Here is a 17094-nt window from a genome sequence, read left to right on the forward strand (position 1 = left end):
TAAGCTTATACTGTTGTCTACTTAAATTTCAAATAAACAACTCCTTTCTCTTCTGCTCCAAATTCCTCCTCCAGCTAAATCCCTTCTCAGTTCAATTCATTACACTTGTATGAAGTTCATCTCATCATCAGTTCTGATAGCTTGGCGGGTTGGCTCTGAGTGTTAGTCTGTTTCTACACAGATTCTGCTTGGCTTGCAGAGTATTTCCAATGATTCTTATTTGTATAGTAATTACCTGTTCAAAATGGACGGGTTACACCTGAACCTGAAGGGGACCAATATCCTGGCGGGAAGGTTTAATAGAGCTGTTAGGGAGGGTTTAAACTAATTTGGCAGGGGGATGGGAACCGGAATGATAGAGCAGAGGAAGGGGCAAACAGAAATAAATCTAAGATTGTGAGCAGTAAAGATGTCAGGAAAGACAGGCAGGTGATGGGGCAATTTTGCAGTCATTGGGATGAGTTGCAATGCAATCAAAGCAAAAAGTACCAAATACTGGTCTTAAGGTGTTATACTTAAATGCACACAGCATAAGGAATAAGGTGGATGATCTTGTCGTACAGCTACAGATTGGGAGGTATGATATTGTGGCCATCACTGAGACGTGGCTAAAGGATGCATGTCTCTGGGAGCTGAATGTCCAAGGATACACGTTGTATCGGAAGGATAGGAAGGTAGGCAGAGGGGGAGGCGTAGCTTTATTGGTAAGAAATGATATCAAATCATTAGAAAGAGGTGACATAGGATCGGAAGGTGCAGAATCTTTATGGGTTGAGCTAAGAAATCGCAGGGGTAAAAGGACGCTGATTGTAGTTATATACAGGCCTCCAAACAGCTGCAGTGATGTGGACTACAAATTACAACAGAAAATAGAAGAGGCTTGTCAGAAGGGCAGTGTTATGGTAATTGTGCGGGATTTTAACATGTGAGTGGATTGGGAAAATCAGGTCAGCACTGGATCTCAAGAGAGAGAATTTGTAGAATGTCTATGAGATGGCTTTTTAGAACAGCTTGTTGTTGAGCCCACTAGGGGATCGGCTGTACTGGATTGGGTATTGTGTAATGAACCGGAGGTGATTGGAGAGATTGAGGTGAAGGAACCCTTAGGAGGCAGTGATCATAACATGATTGAGTTCACTGTGAAATTTGAAAAAGAGAAGCCGAAATCCGATGTGTCGGTATTTCAGTGGAGTAAAGGAAATTACAGTGGCATGAGAGAGGAACTGGCCAAAGTTGACTGGAAAGGGACACTAGCGGGAAGGACGGCACAGCAGCAGTGGCTGGAGTTTATGCGAGAAGTGAGGAAGGTGCAAGACAGATATATTCCAAAAAAGAAGAAATTTTCAAATGGAAAAAGGATGCAACTGTGGCTGACAAGAGAAGTCAAAGCCAAAGTTAAAGCAAAAGAGAGGGCATACAAGGAAGCAAAAATTAATGGGAAGACAGAGGATTGGGAAGTTTTTAAAAGCTTACAAAAGGAAACTAAGAAGGTCATTAAGAGGGAAAAAATGATCTATGAAAGGAAGCTAGTAAATAATATCAAAGAGGATACTAAAAGCTTTTTCAAGTATATAAAGAGTAAAAGACAGGTGAGAGTAGATATAGGACCGATAGAAAATTATGCTGGAGAAATTGTAATGGGAGATAAGGAGATGGCAGAGGAACTGAATGAGAAATTTGCATCAGTCTTCACTGAGGAAGACATCAGCAGTATACCGGACAGTCAAGGGTGGCAGGGAAGAGAAGTGTGCGCAGTCAGAATTACGACAGAGAAAGTACTCAGGAAGCTGAATAGTCTAAGGGTAGATAAATCTCCCGGACCAGATAGAATGCACCCTCATGTTCTGAAGGAAGTAGCTGTGGAGATTGCGGAGGCATTAGCAATAATCTTTCAAAAGTTGATAAATTCTGGCATAAGTTCCAGAGGACTGGAAGATTGCAAATGTCACTCCGCTATTTAAGAAGGGGGCAAGGAAGCAAAAAGGAAATTATAGACCTGTTAGCTTGATATTGGTGGTTGGGAAGTCGTTGAAGTCGATTGTCATGTTGAGGTTACGGAGTACCTGGAGGCATATGACAAGATAGGCAGAACTCAGCATGGTTTCCTTAAAGGAAAATCCTGCCTGACAAACCTATTACAATTTTTTGAGCAAATTACGAATAGGCTAGAAAAGGGAGATGTAGTGAATGTTGTATATTTGGATTTTCAGAAGGCCTTTGACAAGGTGCCACACATAAGGCTGCTTAACAAGATAAGAGCCCATGGAATTACGGGGAAGTTACATACGTGGACAGGGCATTGGCTGATTGGCAGGAAACAAAGAGTGGGAATTAAGGGATCCTATTCTGGTTGGCTGCCGGTTACCAGTGGTGTTCCACAGGGGTCCGTGTTGGGGCCGCTTCTTTTTATGTTGTACATCAACGATTTGGATTATGGAATAGATGGCTTTGTGGCTAAGTTTGCTGACGATACAAAGATAGGTGGAGGGGCCGGTAGTGTTGAGGAAACAGAGATTCTGCAGAGAGACTTGGAAAGATTGGAAGAATGGGCAAAGAAGTGGCAAATGAAATACAATGTTGGAAAGTGTATGGTTATACACTTTGGCAGAAGAAATAAACAGAGACTATTATTTAAATGGGTAGAGAATTCAAAGTTCTGAGATGCAACGGGACTTGGGAGTCCTCATGCAGGATACCCTTAAGGTTAACCTCCAGGTTGAGTCAGTGGTGAAGAAGGCGAATGCAATGTTGGCATTCATTTCTAGAGGAAAAGAGTATAGGAGCAGGGATGTGATGTTGAGGCTCTATAATGCGCTGATAAGACCTCACTTAGAGTACTGTGGGCAGTTTTGGGCTCCTTATTTAAGAAAGGATGTGCTGACGTTGGAGAGGGTACAGAGAAGATTCACTAGAATGATTCCAGGAATGAGAGGGTTAACATATGAGTCTGCTCTTGGACTGTATTCCTTGGAGTTTAGAAGAATGAGGGGGGACCTCATAGAAACATTTCCAATGTGGAAAGGCATGGACAGAGTGGATGTGGCAAAGTTGTTTCCCATGATGGGGGAGTCTAGTACGAGAGGGCATGACTTAAGGATTGAAGGGCGCCCATTCAGAACAGAGATGTGAAGAAATTTTTTTAGCCAGAGGGTGGTGAACCTATGGAATTTGTTGCCACGGGCGGCAGTGGAGGCCAAGTCATTGGGTGTATTTAAGGCAGAGATTGATAGGTATCTGAGTAGCCAGGGCATCAAAGGTTACGGTGAGAAGGCGGGGGAGTGGGACTAAAAGGGAGAATGGATCAGCTCATGATAAAATGGCGGAGCAGACTTGATGGGCCAAATGGCTGACTTCTGCTCCTTTGTCTTATGGTCTTACTCTAAGTTATGTTGTCAAGTTCCAATACTAATCACTAGCAGGCTCCAAATGCTTGTTATTAGCAAGTGCAGTAGTTGTGTTAGGTGATGTTTTTTTCTGATCGGCAGTCTTTTGATGGGAAACTGAATCAAAGACTAAATTATATTTTAAAATGATACAGTGAGAATCTAATAATAAACAATAAAAATGACAACAACACTTTTATTTCCAGTGTCCTCCTGAAAGGGGTTGATTCTTTTTTCCATGGTGTTGTTTGACCCGCGGAGCATTTCCAACATTTTCCGCTTTTAATTGCTGTTTTCCGACATCTGCCACTTATAAAATTTTAGACCTTTATTATCCTGCCTTAAACCAAAGGTCAGAATCAGTAAACATCTACCTGCAGGACAGATGAGCGTTAGGCCACAGATGTCATCTGGGTGTTGAGCAGCGTAAACACCAGCAACATTACCACCCATCGATGTACCAATCAGATGGAATGGCTTCCTATTCAATCCAATGCATTCAACAAACTGGAAGGAGAGATAACAAATATTCAAGGTTCGCAGTTGAAGCAGCTTAACCTAGATCTTCAACCTCTAAAATAAGAAATTAAACCGTGAGGAAATGAACAATCCGTAAATAGATATTAATGGTTATTTTATATCTAGAGAAATAAAAGGATTATGCTTTTTGCTAAAAGGGCGGATTGATCTGCCTTTCCTTAAATTCAGTTTCTTCTTATTATAACATGGAATTCAAAGGATTATTAAATGGCAATTCAATGCATTTAACTTTTAAATTTACTCAAAGACCAGAACATCATCTGTTTTAGAAAATTCATCAGACGAACATAAATCAGGGATTATTGTTTGAAGTGGGACTGAAAAGAAAGATCAGCTTAGGAATTTAATCTACTTCAGAAGCAATCCGTTTTGCATTCAGGGATGATGTCCAAATGTACAAATAGTTAAAGCACTTGGGAGACATCACTGGTAAATGTTTGGTACATAATCGTGCACTTTTTCCTTACGTTAACCTATTTTTGTAGTTTTTTTGATTAAAAAATGTATCTTTGAGCCAAGCTAAGGTTGGAACAGATGCCGATTAACTTTAGTAGTTAAAGTTATGAAAAACCCCCAGAGATTTTAGTCTATTAAAAAAGACAAGTTACCATGGGGATAGTCTCACTTACCACGGGACCAGAAGTTCATTTATTTAGATTGCCAGCTAAAAACCTTACAACATCAAGCATTTCATGCCTGATTAAAGCATTAAGCTTATGATGAGAAACACTATGGTTATGAAGCTCCAGCTGTAATAATAAATGACAGGTGAAAGAGGGAGCTGGCTTAGAACTGTATGCTGAATGTTTGCAAATGTAAATTTATAAACTGAGTATATTTAAATAAGTTGCCCTTGATATGAAAACAAGAGGGCTATTAGCCCTAAGGGATCCCAGAAGACTTGACCTAAGCACTTGACCTCCATATCAGTTTTCACCAAGCAGCTATTTATTTGTCAGCCAACATTTTTATATAATCAATTTCTAATTCTCCAAAGGTAACAGAAATGCCAATCTTACTTGCAAGTTTTTTGAATTTTTATATCAAAAATTGTACAGATTAGAAGGACTCTGTCCTCAATGTGTTTAAAGATAGGTGAGCCCATGAAGAATAAATTTGAAAGAAGAATACTTAATCATAATGGTTTCACACTGACATTACAGTTATCCTTGCTGAATAAATTAAACATGTAACACTTCTAGCAAGAGACCCATTTACAGAGATTATTAACAGCAATCCTGCCCCTTCCTTAACCTATGAGTAATCAAAGTCAATTACCTTGTGTTTTTCTCTTATTATCTCTTCTTTCAGTCAGTCCTGACGAAGGGTCTCAGCCCGAAATGTTGACTGTACCTCTTCCTATAGATGCTGCCTGGCCTGCTGCGTTCACCAGCAATTTTTATGTGTGTTGCTTGAAATTCCAGCATCTGCAGATTTCCTCGTGTTTACTTTAGATAGTGTTTACTCATTGGATAGTGAAGAGATATAAACTTTACTTCTGATTACTTAACAATCATCCTCCCTTATGTGTATGTGAATATATACTGAGCCAAACTGTAGTTCTCCCATGAAAAAGAAACTGATAACATTCACTGCCAAAGTAATGAATACAATGTACCTCAGCATCCATCAAGGAGGGATTGTGTTCCTAGAAAATCATCAGTATTCTGAGTTTCCATAATGTGAACCTGTTTCTTCCCACATTGAATCCCATGTTCCAAGTGAAGATTTGTTCCTACAGGAAGTTTTTCTGTCAACAATAATGCCCCTCACAGGTGTGCTGTTTTATAGGCAAGGGAATTCTAACCGTTTTGTACCAAGAAGATAAAGGGTTGATGTTTTAATTAAGCAGCAATGGATGGTGTATTGTTTGATAAGGTATTGTGCAAACATCATTTGAAGAGATTACCATGTGTTTCCATAAGGCATTGAAGCCGAATTAGGCCATTCAGCCCATCCAGACTGTCCAGCATTCCATCATGGTTAATTTATTATCCCCCTCAACCCCATTCTCCTGCCTTCTCCCTGTAACCTTCGATGCTCTTACTAATCAAGAACCTATCAACTTCGGACTTTAAATATAACCAATGATTTGGGCTCCACAGCCATCTGTGGCAATGAATTCCACAGGTTCACCACCCTCTGGCTAAAGAAATTCCTCCTCAATTCTGTTCTGAAGGAATGGCCTTCTGCTGTGAGACTGTGCCCTCTGGTCCTAGAATCCCCCCAATGTACGAAACAGTCTCTCCACATTCACTCTATGTAGGCCTTCAATGTTCGACAGGTTTCATTGAGATCCCCTTGTTCTTCAAAACTCCCTCCAAGAGAACCTGAACCTTGTTGTATGGTTTGGAGGTCTGCGTGCCTCAATGACCTGGAGGGCTATGTTGTCTGAAGTCAGGGCCTTGTGCTTTGACTCTTGGTAGGGTCACCCATGCCAAACAGGTCAAAGGGTCGAGGCCAAACTATGGGTGGTCCACCGGTCCTCCAGATTCGGGGGTTCAGCTCAGGGCTAACAACCCTGACTGGTGAAAAAAAATGCAACCGAGAAACAGCAATGATCTGTGTGTAAGGTATGATGGCCAAGGACAGACAGAGATGGAGGACCTTCACTGCTAACCTAAATGCCAGAGGCATAACAGGCAATAACTAATGAACTAACTTCTAGACTCCAGTGAGTACAGACAGAGTCATCAAACTCTCCTCATACATTAACCTTTTTGTTCCCAGGGTCATTCTCGTTAACTACCTCTAGACCCGCTCTAGTGCCAGCACATTCTTTCTCAGGCCCAAAACTGCTCACAACACTTCAAGTACAGTTTTACCAATACCTCAAAAAGCCTCAACAATGGGGCTTTATATTCCAGTCCTTTTGAAATGAATGCAAGTTAACCTTTAGTGAATCCTGCACAAGGATTCCCAAATCCGTTTGCACCTCTGATTTCTGAGTTTGATCCCTGTTTAGAAAATAGTCCACGCCTTTATTCCTTCTACCAAAATACATGAATATACACTTTCCTACACTGTACTCCATCTGCCACTTTGCCCATTCTCCTAATCTCCTTTTGCTTTCACAGCACTACTTGCCACTCAGTCTGTCTTTGTGTTGTCTGCAAACTTGGCCACAAAGCCATCAATTCCATTATCAAAATCTTTAACGTGTAACTGGTAAAGGAGTGGTCCCGTCACCAACCCCTGCAGATTACCACTAGTCACTGGCAGCCAAACACACACACACACACAGTGCTTGTAGGAGTTGTCACTGGGACTTCAGGAAGAGGCTGTGACAGCTTTGGGCACCCGTCTTCTCCAACAGTTGACTTTGCTCTCAACCAATCCATGTGTTATCTCCAGATGACATCAGACACAACCTCCACTGTGCAGGAGAGAGGTTCAGTTCTGTCCTAAATCTTACCAAGGATGCTCTTTTAATCAAATACGTAGTCCCTCGCCTGGACTATTTGTCCAGGAGTGAAACATCGAACCAACTTGTTTGAGGGGCCCTCAATTTGTATCAGCTGTTTGTCCTGCGTACTCCTTCTGAGATTGGGCTTGAGGAGGTCCCAAGGGATGACCGAGGGACAGCACAGCTGGTGAGCTGTCAGTTGTGGAGCGTGCTACATTGTGATCTGCAATGAGGAAATTGGGGAGATTCTGATTTGGAGTCAGTGTCGTGTGTTTTGCTGACATTGCTCGCATTGCGCATTTTAGACTCCGGACAAACCTCTATTTGGAGCTGGGTGGTACAGCACAGATGTACTAAGTCTCATTCCATTCATTTTCAGGAATGACAAACTGTTCCACAACAAACTGTGGTCCAACGTCACTGACTAAGTGCTTTGGAACACCAGTTCTTGAGAAGAGGCTTCTCAACACCAACAGTGTGCGAGGCTGTAGTGGAGGCTACTGGGAATACTGCTGGCCACTTTGTAGCTGTATCCACTACTACCAAGAAATTTGTGCCCATGAATGGTCTGGCAAAATCCCCAAATGCTCTACCAGGGCAATGCAGGTCATTCCCAGGGATGGAGAGGAGTCTCTCATGACATCTTCTGGATATGTTGACATCCTGAACAGTGCAGGGCAAGCTGGCTGATCTGCTGATCTACCCCAGACCACCAGACAAAGCTTCGAGCCAATGCTTTCATTTTGTCCACACCCAGATAACCGGCATGTAGCTCCAACAACACTTTAGCTCTCAGCTTGGGCTGTACAACAACTCTCAATCCCCACAAAAGGTAACCCCATCAATGGCAAGTTCATCCTAGCACTAGTAAAAATGGGGGAACTGGAATATCTGCTGCATATTCCAACTATTTTGAGTTGCCATGTAGACCTGAGGGAGTGTGGGTTCTTTTCAGATTTCCCTTTGGATCATCTCTGCAGTAATAGAGAGACTTACGATTTGCATAAGGGAGAATACGTCAAGAGGAGTGACCTTTGTCTCATTTGTAAAATTTTCATGTATTTCTTTTTCCAAGGGTAAACAAGACAATCCATCAGCATTTCCATGTTAGACATCCTCTTGAATTCAATCAAGAAACAGAGCTCATCTCTGTATTTGTGTCGATGCTGTTGGTGGAACACCATTCTGTGGATTGAAAATGGACACTAGTGGTCGATGATTGGTAAAGACTCTCTCCGATACAGATACTGGTTGAAATGTTTTACACCCTAAACCAGAGTCAAGGCTTCTCTGTCAATCTGTGCACAATTTTTCTCCGCAGCAATAAGGGAACGTCATCACTCATAACATGAAACATGACTGCACCTGTATCATAAGTGGAGGCGACACAGGCTAGCTTCACTGGATGATGTGGATCATAATGTGTGCGTACAGTGTCTGACGTCACCATTTCCTTTGCCTTTTGGAAAGTCACCTCACACTGCTTTGTCCATTGCCATTTCTTCCCGATCTGTAGTAATGAGTTCAAGGGGTGGAGCACAGTAGACAGGTTTGTCAGGAAGCTGTTATAGTAATTGACAAATCCTAAAAAGGATCGCAACTGTGATACGTCATTTGGCCTTGGTAATAGTGTGACCACAGTAAGTGATGCTTGATTTGAAGAATTCACACTTGTTCTGAGCCCATAATCTTCTAATTCTTTTTAATACTGTCTTTGAGATTTTGGAGATGTTCCTGGTCATCCTCACCAGTAACAATGATGTCATCCAGGAAACACTGAGTGCCCGAGCAGCCTTGCATCACCTGGTCCATAGCTTTCTGCCAGAGTGCAGGTGCAAATGCTACTCCAAAAATAAGCCTATTATAGAAACATAGAAAACCTACAGCACAATACAGGCCCTTCGGCCCACAATGCTGTGCCGAACGTGTACTTACTTAGAAATTACCTAGGGTTACCCATAGCCCTCTATTTTTCTAAGCTCCAGGTACCTATCCAGGAATCTCTTAAAAGACCCTATTGTATCCGGCTCCACCACTGTTGCTGGCAGCCCATTCCATGCACTCACCACTCTGTGTGTAAAAAACCTACCCCTGACATCTCCTCTGTACCTACTTCCAAGCACCTTAACACTGTGCCCACTCATGTTAGCCATTTCAGCCCTAGGAAAAAGCCTCTGACTATCCACACGATGAATGCCCCTCATCATCTTATACACCCCTAACAGGTCACCTCTCATCCTCTGCCGTCCAAGGAGAAAAGGCCGAGTTCACTCAACCTATTCTCATAAGGCATGCTCCCCAATCCAGGCAACATCCTTGTAAATCTCCTCTGAACCCTTTCTATAGTTTCCATATCCTTCCTGTAGTGAGGCGACCAGAACTGAGCACAGTACTCCAAGTGGGGTCTGACCGGGGTCCTATATAGCTGCAACATTACCTCTTGGCTCTTGAACTCAATCCCATGGTTGATGAAGGTCAATGCACCGTATGCCTTCTTAACCATAGAGTCAACCTGCACGGCAGCTTTGAGAGTCCTATGGACTTGGACCCCAAGATCCCTCTGATCTTCCACACTGCCAAGAGTCTTGCCATCAATACTACATTCTGCCGTGATATTTGACCTACCAAAATGAACCACCTCACACTTATCTGGGTTGAATTCCACCTGCCACTTCTCAGCCCAGTTTTGCATCCTATCAATGTCCCGCTGTAACCTCTGACTGCCCTCCATGCTATCCACAACACCCCCAACTTTTGTGTCATCAGCAAATTTACTAACCTATCCCTCCACTTCCACATCCAGGTCACTTATAAAAATCACGAAGTGAAGGGGTCCCAGAACCCTGAGGCACACCAGTGGTCACTGACCTCCAAGCAGAATATAATCCATCTACAACCACTCTTTGCCTTCTGTGAGCAAACCAATTCCGGATCCACAAAGCAATGTCTCTTTGGATCCCATGTCTCTTTCCTTTATCAATAAGCCTTGCATGGGGTACCTTATCGAATGCCTTGCTGAAATCCATCTACACAACATCTACTGCTCTACCTTCATCAATGTGCTTAGTCACATCCTCAAAAAATTCAATCAGGCTCGTAAGGCACAATCTGACTTTGACAAAGACCATGCTGACTATCCCTAATCAGATTATGTCTCTCCAAATACTCATAAATCCTGCCTCTCAGGATCTTCTCCATCAACATATCAACCACTGAAGTGAGACTCACTAGTCTATAATTTCCTGGGCTATCTCTACTCCCTTTCTTGAATAAGGGAACAACATCTGCAATCCTCCAATCCTCCGGAATCTCTCCCGTCCCCATTGATGATGTAAAGATCATTGCCAGAGGCTCAGCAATCTCCTCCCTTGTCTCCCACAGTAGCCTGGGGTACATCCCATCCGGTCCCAGTGACTTATCCAACTTGATGCTTTCCAAAAGCTCCAGCACATCCCCTAATATAGCAAGGGACAGGATAAGCTTTGTAAAACTTGGGTGTGGCATTATCACTACTTTACCCTCGATATGTTTTAGTTTTCCAATGTCATCCTTGAATATTGCTGTGGCATCTTTCTTAATTCACCTTCAGATGACTCTGTTGCAAGGGATGTGGCATGCAAGTGGTGGATGGATCTCCAATCGCAGCCCCACATTGCTGGCCTTCCTGTTTTTACCACATACAAGCTCAGTCTGGCTTGTCGGTTGTTGTATTTAACCATTACAAATGTCACTCCCACAGTACAAGTTCTTTGCTGGATATTTGAGGCTTGAGTTCAATATCGCTGAAATGTGGTTCAAACTTATTTTGTGGAATGACTGAAATAGCAGAACCAGTGTCAAATTCCATTTTAATTAATTTGCCGTTCACTTCTGGTGTAAGCAATATTGCTTGTCTCTTAATAGTTTTCACTTTATAAATCTCAAGGTTACCTAGTCTGAAGTCATTCTCATCATTATCAGATTTTTTATCTACAGCATGCAGGTTAATTCCCAGGATGGCAGGACTGTCATATATTGAAAGATTGGAGCAACTGGGGTTGTATACACTGGAATTTAGAAGGATGAGAGAGGATCTGATTGAAACATATAAGATTATTAAGGGATTGGACACGCTAGAGGCAGGAAACATGTTCCCGATGTTGGGGAAATCCAGAACCAGAGGACACAGTTTAAGAATAAGGAATAAGTACATTCAGCCAGAGACTCATTCCACCGAGATGCAGCACAGAGTGTCATAGAAAGTCATTCCTGCCTGCGGCCATCAAACTTTACAACTCCTCCCTTGGGGGGGTCAGACACCCTGAGCCAATAGGCTGGTCCTGGACTTAATTCATAATTTACTGGCATAATTTACATATTACTATTTAACTATTTATGGTTCTATTACTATTTATTATTTATGGTGCAACTGTAACGAAAATCAATTTCCCCTGGGATCAATAAAGTATGACTATGACTAGACAATTTAGAACGGAGTTGAGGAAAAACCTTTTCACACAGAGGGTTGTGGCTCTGTGGAATGCTCTGCCTCAGAAGGCAGTGGAGGCCAATTCTCTGGATTCTTTCAAAAATGAGTTAGATAGAGCTCTTAAAGATAGTGGAGTGAAGGGATATGGGGAGAAGGCAGGAAAAGGGTACTGATTGTGGTTGATCAGCCATGATCACAGTGAATGGTGGTGCTGGCTCGAAGGGCTGAATGGACTACTCCTGCACCTATTGCCTATTGTCTATTAGTGCTCCTTTTCAAACTGCAACTTGACTTTTTATCCCTTTCTCTTCCACATTTATTTTTGTCTGCCTTACATACTCTTTGTAGGTGCCCTACTTTGTTGCATTTTCTGTAAGTTTTTCCTTTAAACCTGCATTGATCTGATTTACGTGAGCCCCTGCCACAACAGTAACACAATTTGTTCAGTCAGGCAAGCCTCTGTTTAGACTTTGCATTTTGTTCACGCTCATTTTCATTCCTGACTGCAACTCAGTTGCACCTCTGGCTGCAGTTTCCATTGATACTGTGATTTCAACTGCTCTCTTAAATATGAGCAACACACACAAAATGTAAGTCATGTTTGGATTCCCTTTACTTTCGATTCCACTTTTGAAAGCTAAAGCGTTCTGCAATCAACAATGGTTTTGGTCCTAAATGTTCCTGCATTACACTTATGATAGCAGGAAAGCTGGTTTGGTTGGAGCAGTTGAATCTCTAAGCAAACTATATGCTTTTCCACCCAATGCATCTAGCAACACTGGCACCCATTTTTCATCAACTATTTCACTTGCTTCAAAAAACTGCTCAATTCGTTCAGTATACATCATCCAGTTATCTGTTGTGCAATTAAACCATCTATCTGATGTAGCCAGCCATTTCTGCTCTCATTTATTTATTATTATTATTATCATCATCATCACCACTCGGTACTCACTGTTTGAGTCCAAGAGCATACTCACTGCTTGTTAATTTCATCTGTTTTCTACCTATTTTTGAACTTGAACAACTCTCTCCCCTTCTGAAGAAAAACATGCTGTGCTTCAACAGGTCAGTAGTCATCTCAGGTTTGTTTTAAAACTTACTCGTTGCCACTGTTACGTTTTGTAACTTCAAAAACTAATCGAAAGAAAAACACAGGACCCTGGACACTTGTCTACTTAGTTTTAGTTTCCTTTTTTTAAAAAAATGAGACGCTCACATTATGACATGGTGCCGTAATGATGTATCCCATTCACATACTTCTTACATATAACCCATAATGAATTATGTAAACACAGAATGCTTTATCAAACAATATATTTGCAGTATTGATAAGATATTACTGACATACCCGGCTGGTGGTGCAGTGGCATCAGCGCCGGACTTTGGGACAAAAGGTCCCGAGTTCGAATCCAGCCGGCTCCCCTGCACGCTTTCCATCCGTGCTGGGTTACGAGCTGGTGATCTCTTTGGAAACTCACCCGGCAGAGGGCAGTGGCAAACCACGGCTGTAACTTGTCTCATATGTGGTTCCCCACTACGTCAGAGAGGCGTGGAGGAAAATCGTCCGCTAACCAGAGAAACTCCGGGTGCGACGTACCTTTCCTACTACTGACATATTAAATACACTACACCGTGAACTGCCTTCAATCAATATCCGAGGAAAACTAGTTCAGTACTCCGTATACAATTTGTGTTTACTTTTTAAGGATACATTTCATAAGAGTTAAGTATTATTCTGTGTCTCCATTTCTTTGCTGTGATTTGACAATTGGTAATTAGTTTATTACTGTCATATTTACTGAGATACAGTGAAAGGCTTTTTATTTATTTTATTTAGAGATACAGCACAGAACAGGCACTTCCAGCCCAACGAGCCACACTGCCCAGCAACCCCTGATTTAACCCCTAGCCTAACTGCAGGACAATTTACAATGGCCAATAAGCCCACTAACCAGTTCGGCTTTTGGACTGTGGTTTATGGGGAAAAAGTACAAATTCCTTACAGACGGCACCAGAATTAAACTCTGAACTCTGGAACAGCCTCACGTTAGCCACTGTGCTGCCTTGGCTACCTTTGTTCTGCACAGCACCCAGACAGATCATTCCAAGCACAAATACATCAAGGTTGTTCAAAAGGGAAAATGTTGATGGAGTGCAGAATATAATCTGTTATTTTTCTTAAGCTTTCAAAGAAACTAGTTACTGAGGTTTCAATAACTGTAAATAAGGCATTGTCCACACTTTTGTGTTACTCTCAAGAATCTCATGGCATTATTCAAAGAAGAATGGAGAAGTTCCCCCTATATTCTTGTCAACATTTATCCTTCAAAAAATCAATACAGATTAATTCGCTATTTATTTAATTTAAATATGATAAATGGCACTGTACAAATATTATCTGCTATGTTTCCGTACATCCCGCTTGGTGGCACAATAATATCCGGAGCGAGGGGTCCCCAGTTAGAATCCAAGTTGGGTTGAGCGTCGAGCTAGCAACTCGGCCTCGTAAAAACAAGAATAGCTTGCTACGGAAACACCGTCATGATGGTGCCCTGATAACCCCACTGCCGAGTTAAGGGCTATTCTTCTTGTGTGGCTCGTGGCCAAGTGGTTAGGGCGTTGGACTAGCGACCTGAAGGTCATGGGTTCGAGCCTCAGCCAAGGCAGTGCGTGTGTCCTTGAGCAAGGCACTTAACCACACAATGCTCCAGTCTACCCAGCTGAGAATGGGTAACGGCAAAAATGCTGGGGGTTAACCTCGTGATAGACTGGCGTCCTATCCGGGGGGGGGGGGGAGTCTTGTACTCTCAGTCGCTTCACGCCATAGCAACCAGCATAAGCACCGGCCTGATGGGCCACAAGGCTCATGACAGACTTAAATCTTAAAATGTTTCTGTACATTACTGAAGGGATAAAGCTAACTGGCTATAAAGCTCTTTGGAACATTCTCGATTTGCAAAATACACTCAAAAACTTCTATAGTTGTACTGTGGAGAGCATTCTGACAGGCTGCATCACTGTCTGGTATGGAGGGGCCACTGCACAGGACAGAAATAAGCTGCAGAAGGTTGTAAATCCAGTCAGCTCCATCTTGGGCACTAGCCTACAATGTACCCAGGACATCTTTAAGGAGAGGTGTCTCAGAAAGGCAGCATCCATTATTAAGGACCTCCAGCACCCAGGGCATGCCCTTTTCTCACTGTTACCATCAGGTAGGAGGTACTGAAGCCTGAAGGCACACACTCAGTGATTCAGGAACAACTTTTCCCCCCTGCCACCCAATTCCTAAATGGACATTGAATCTTTCGACACCACCTCACTTTTTAAAAAAATATGCAGTATTTCTGTTTTTGCATGTTTTTAAAAATCTATTCAATATACATAATTGACTTACTTGTTTATTTATTGTCATTATTTTTATTTTATTATTAATTATTTTTCTCTGCTAGATTATGTATTGCATTGAACCGCTGCCACTAAATTAACAAATTTCACGTCACATGCCAGTGATAATAAACCTGACTGATACTATACAAGTGTAAGTGCTTCTTTCTATCTATGGATGCTTCACCAAGTTCATATTCTGACCTTAATTCAATATCTTTGTTTGCATATCAATTCAAGTACTAATGATTGAATATTTTTCATGGATTTTAAGGAAATCTAATCAAAATGCACTTGAGATCATTTTGATTTACAATCAACCATGGACATTAGAAATTCTCAGTAAGAAAAACCAAAGATGAGAAAATTTAAATTTACATATGGAACGTACATGTACAAGGTGCCTGCTGCCAAGCCTCAGCCATAAGGACATCCTGAAAGAGGTGGCATTTCAACTGAGCCATAACATATTGGAATTCCAATTCCAGAGACACAGTTTATCAAGTGTGAAGAGCAGAAAAACAACTCACCTGGTGAATTCTTTTTACTTGGCCTACTATGGAGTAATCATCTACGCCAGTACGCGTTGTGCCCTCGTGGCCTGGCATGTCCACACAGATCAAGTGCAGGTTCTTGGGCAGAAACTGTATGAAAGAACAGCGCACAAGCCAGGTTACTTCTGTTCAGGAAAAAGAAAGTAATTTGGGCAAGGCTCAGCCCACTTCAGCCACACCCAAGGACAAGACATTTTAAAAAAAATTTCAAAATAATTATTCATAAAATATACAGAAAAATATAATTATGTGAGTTCTCTACAATTGTACTGTCATTGTTTATTATTCATAATGTTATCAGTTCTGTATGTTTGTATTGTGAGCAAGTACTGTATGCAGTGAACTATTGCCATCCATACAACTCAGTTGCTTAATGTCCAGTGGCACAGTAACCGCAGACTGCAATCCTTCCCCACTAAGTCTTGGCAATGCCAGCAGCCTGAAACGTGACAAACAGCATCATTCCCTTTTGGGCATCTCACTGTACTGGAAAACCAACACATTTTAGGCACCCAATTTGCACCTTTCACCAAGTTGGTAATCTTCCAGCAATACTTCACTTCCTCTCACTATGCATCCCTTGGAAAAGGAAACACCTGAAAAATTTACAAAAGAGGACACTTCTCCTGAAGTATTCTCCCTAATGCAAATTGAATGTCTCCCTATTATGGAAGGGATGATCCAAAGGGAAACCAAAAAAGACCCCACATTGTCTCAGGTGCACATGGCAACACAAACTGTCTGGAATGTGCAACAGAAATCCCAGTTCCTCCACTTTTACCTGTGCTGGGATGAACTTGCCTTTGACAGAGGTTGCCTTATGCGGGGAATGAGAGTTGTTGTACCATCCTAGCTGAGAGCTAAAGCGTTGGAGGAGCTATATCCTGGTCAGCTAGGCACGGTGAAAATGAAAACGCCGGCTCAAAGCTTTGTCCGGTGGCCTGGGATGGACCAGCTGATCGAGTAGTTTGCCATGTACTGTTCAGGATGCCACCATGTATAGAAGATGACAAGGAGTTAGCACCTCTCCATCCCTGGGAATGGCCAGCATTGCTCTGGCAGAGGATTCATGTGGATTTTGCAAGACCATTCATGGGCACAAATTTATTGGTGGTAATGGATGCAGCTACAACGTGGCCAGAAGTGTTCCCAATAGCCTCCACTACAGCTCTGCATTCCGTTTATGTGTTGAGAAGCATCTTCTCAAGGACTGGTGTTCCAGAACACTTAGTCAGTGACAATGGACCACAGTTTATAGTGGAACAGTTTCAAACATTCCTGAAAATGAATGGAATAAGACATGCTATATCTGCACTGTACCACCAAACTACAAATGCCTTGGTGGCAAGATTTATC

The 17094-nt window shown here is 42.2% G+C and overlaps 1 protein-coding gene across 2 annotated transcripts in view; it reads right to left on the minus strand.

The window, feature by feature from the left end:
• LOC134356835 (monoacylglycerol lipase ABHD6-like) overlaps window positions 1-17094 on the minus strand; it is an 83916-nt gene that overhangs the window by 19695 nt on the left and 47127 nt on the right. For both annotated transcript variants that reach the window (XM_063068013.1, XM_063068012.1), the window contains exons 4-5: window positions 15715-15828; window positions 3758-3890 (exon numbers count right to left, since the gene is read on the minus strand). In XM_063068013.1, coding sequence (XP_062924083.1) covers window positions 3758-3890; window positions 15715-15828 — 247 coding nt within the window. The remainder of the gene's footprint in view (window positions 1-3757; window positions 3891-15714; window positions 15829-17094) is intronic.

Source organism: Mobula hypostoma, chromosome 15 (genome assembly GCF_963921235.1).
Source record: "Mobula hypostoma chromosome 15, sMobHyp1.1, whole genome shotgun sequence".
Classification (NCBI taxonomy): Eukaryota; Metazoa; Chordata; class Chondrichthyes; order Myliobatiformes; family Myliobatidae; genus Mobula; species Mobula hypostoma.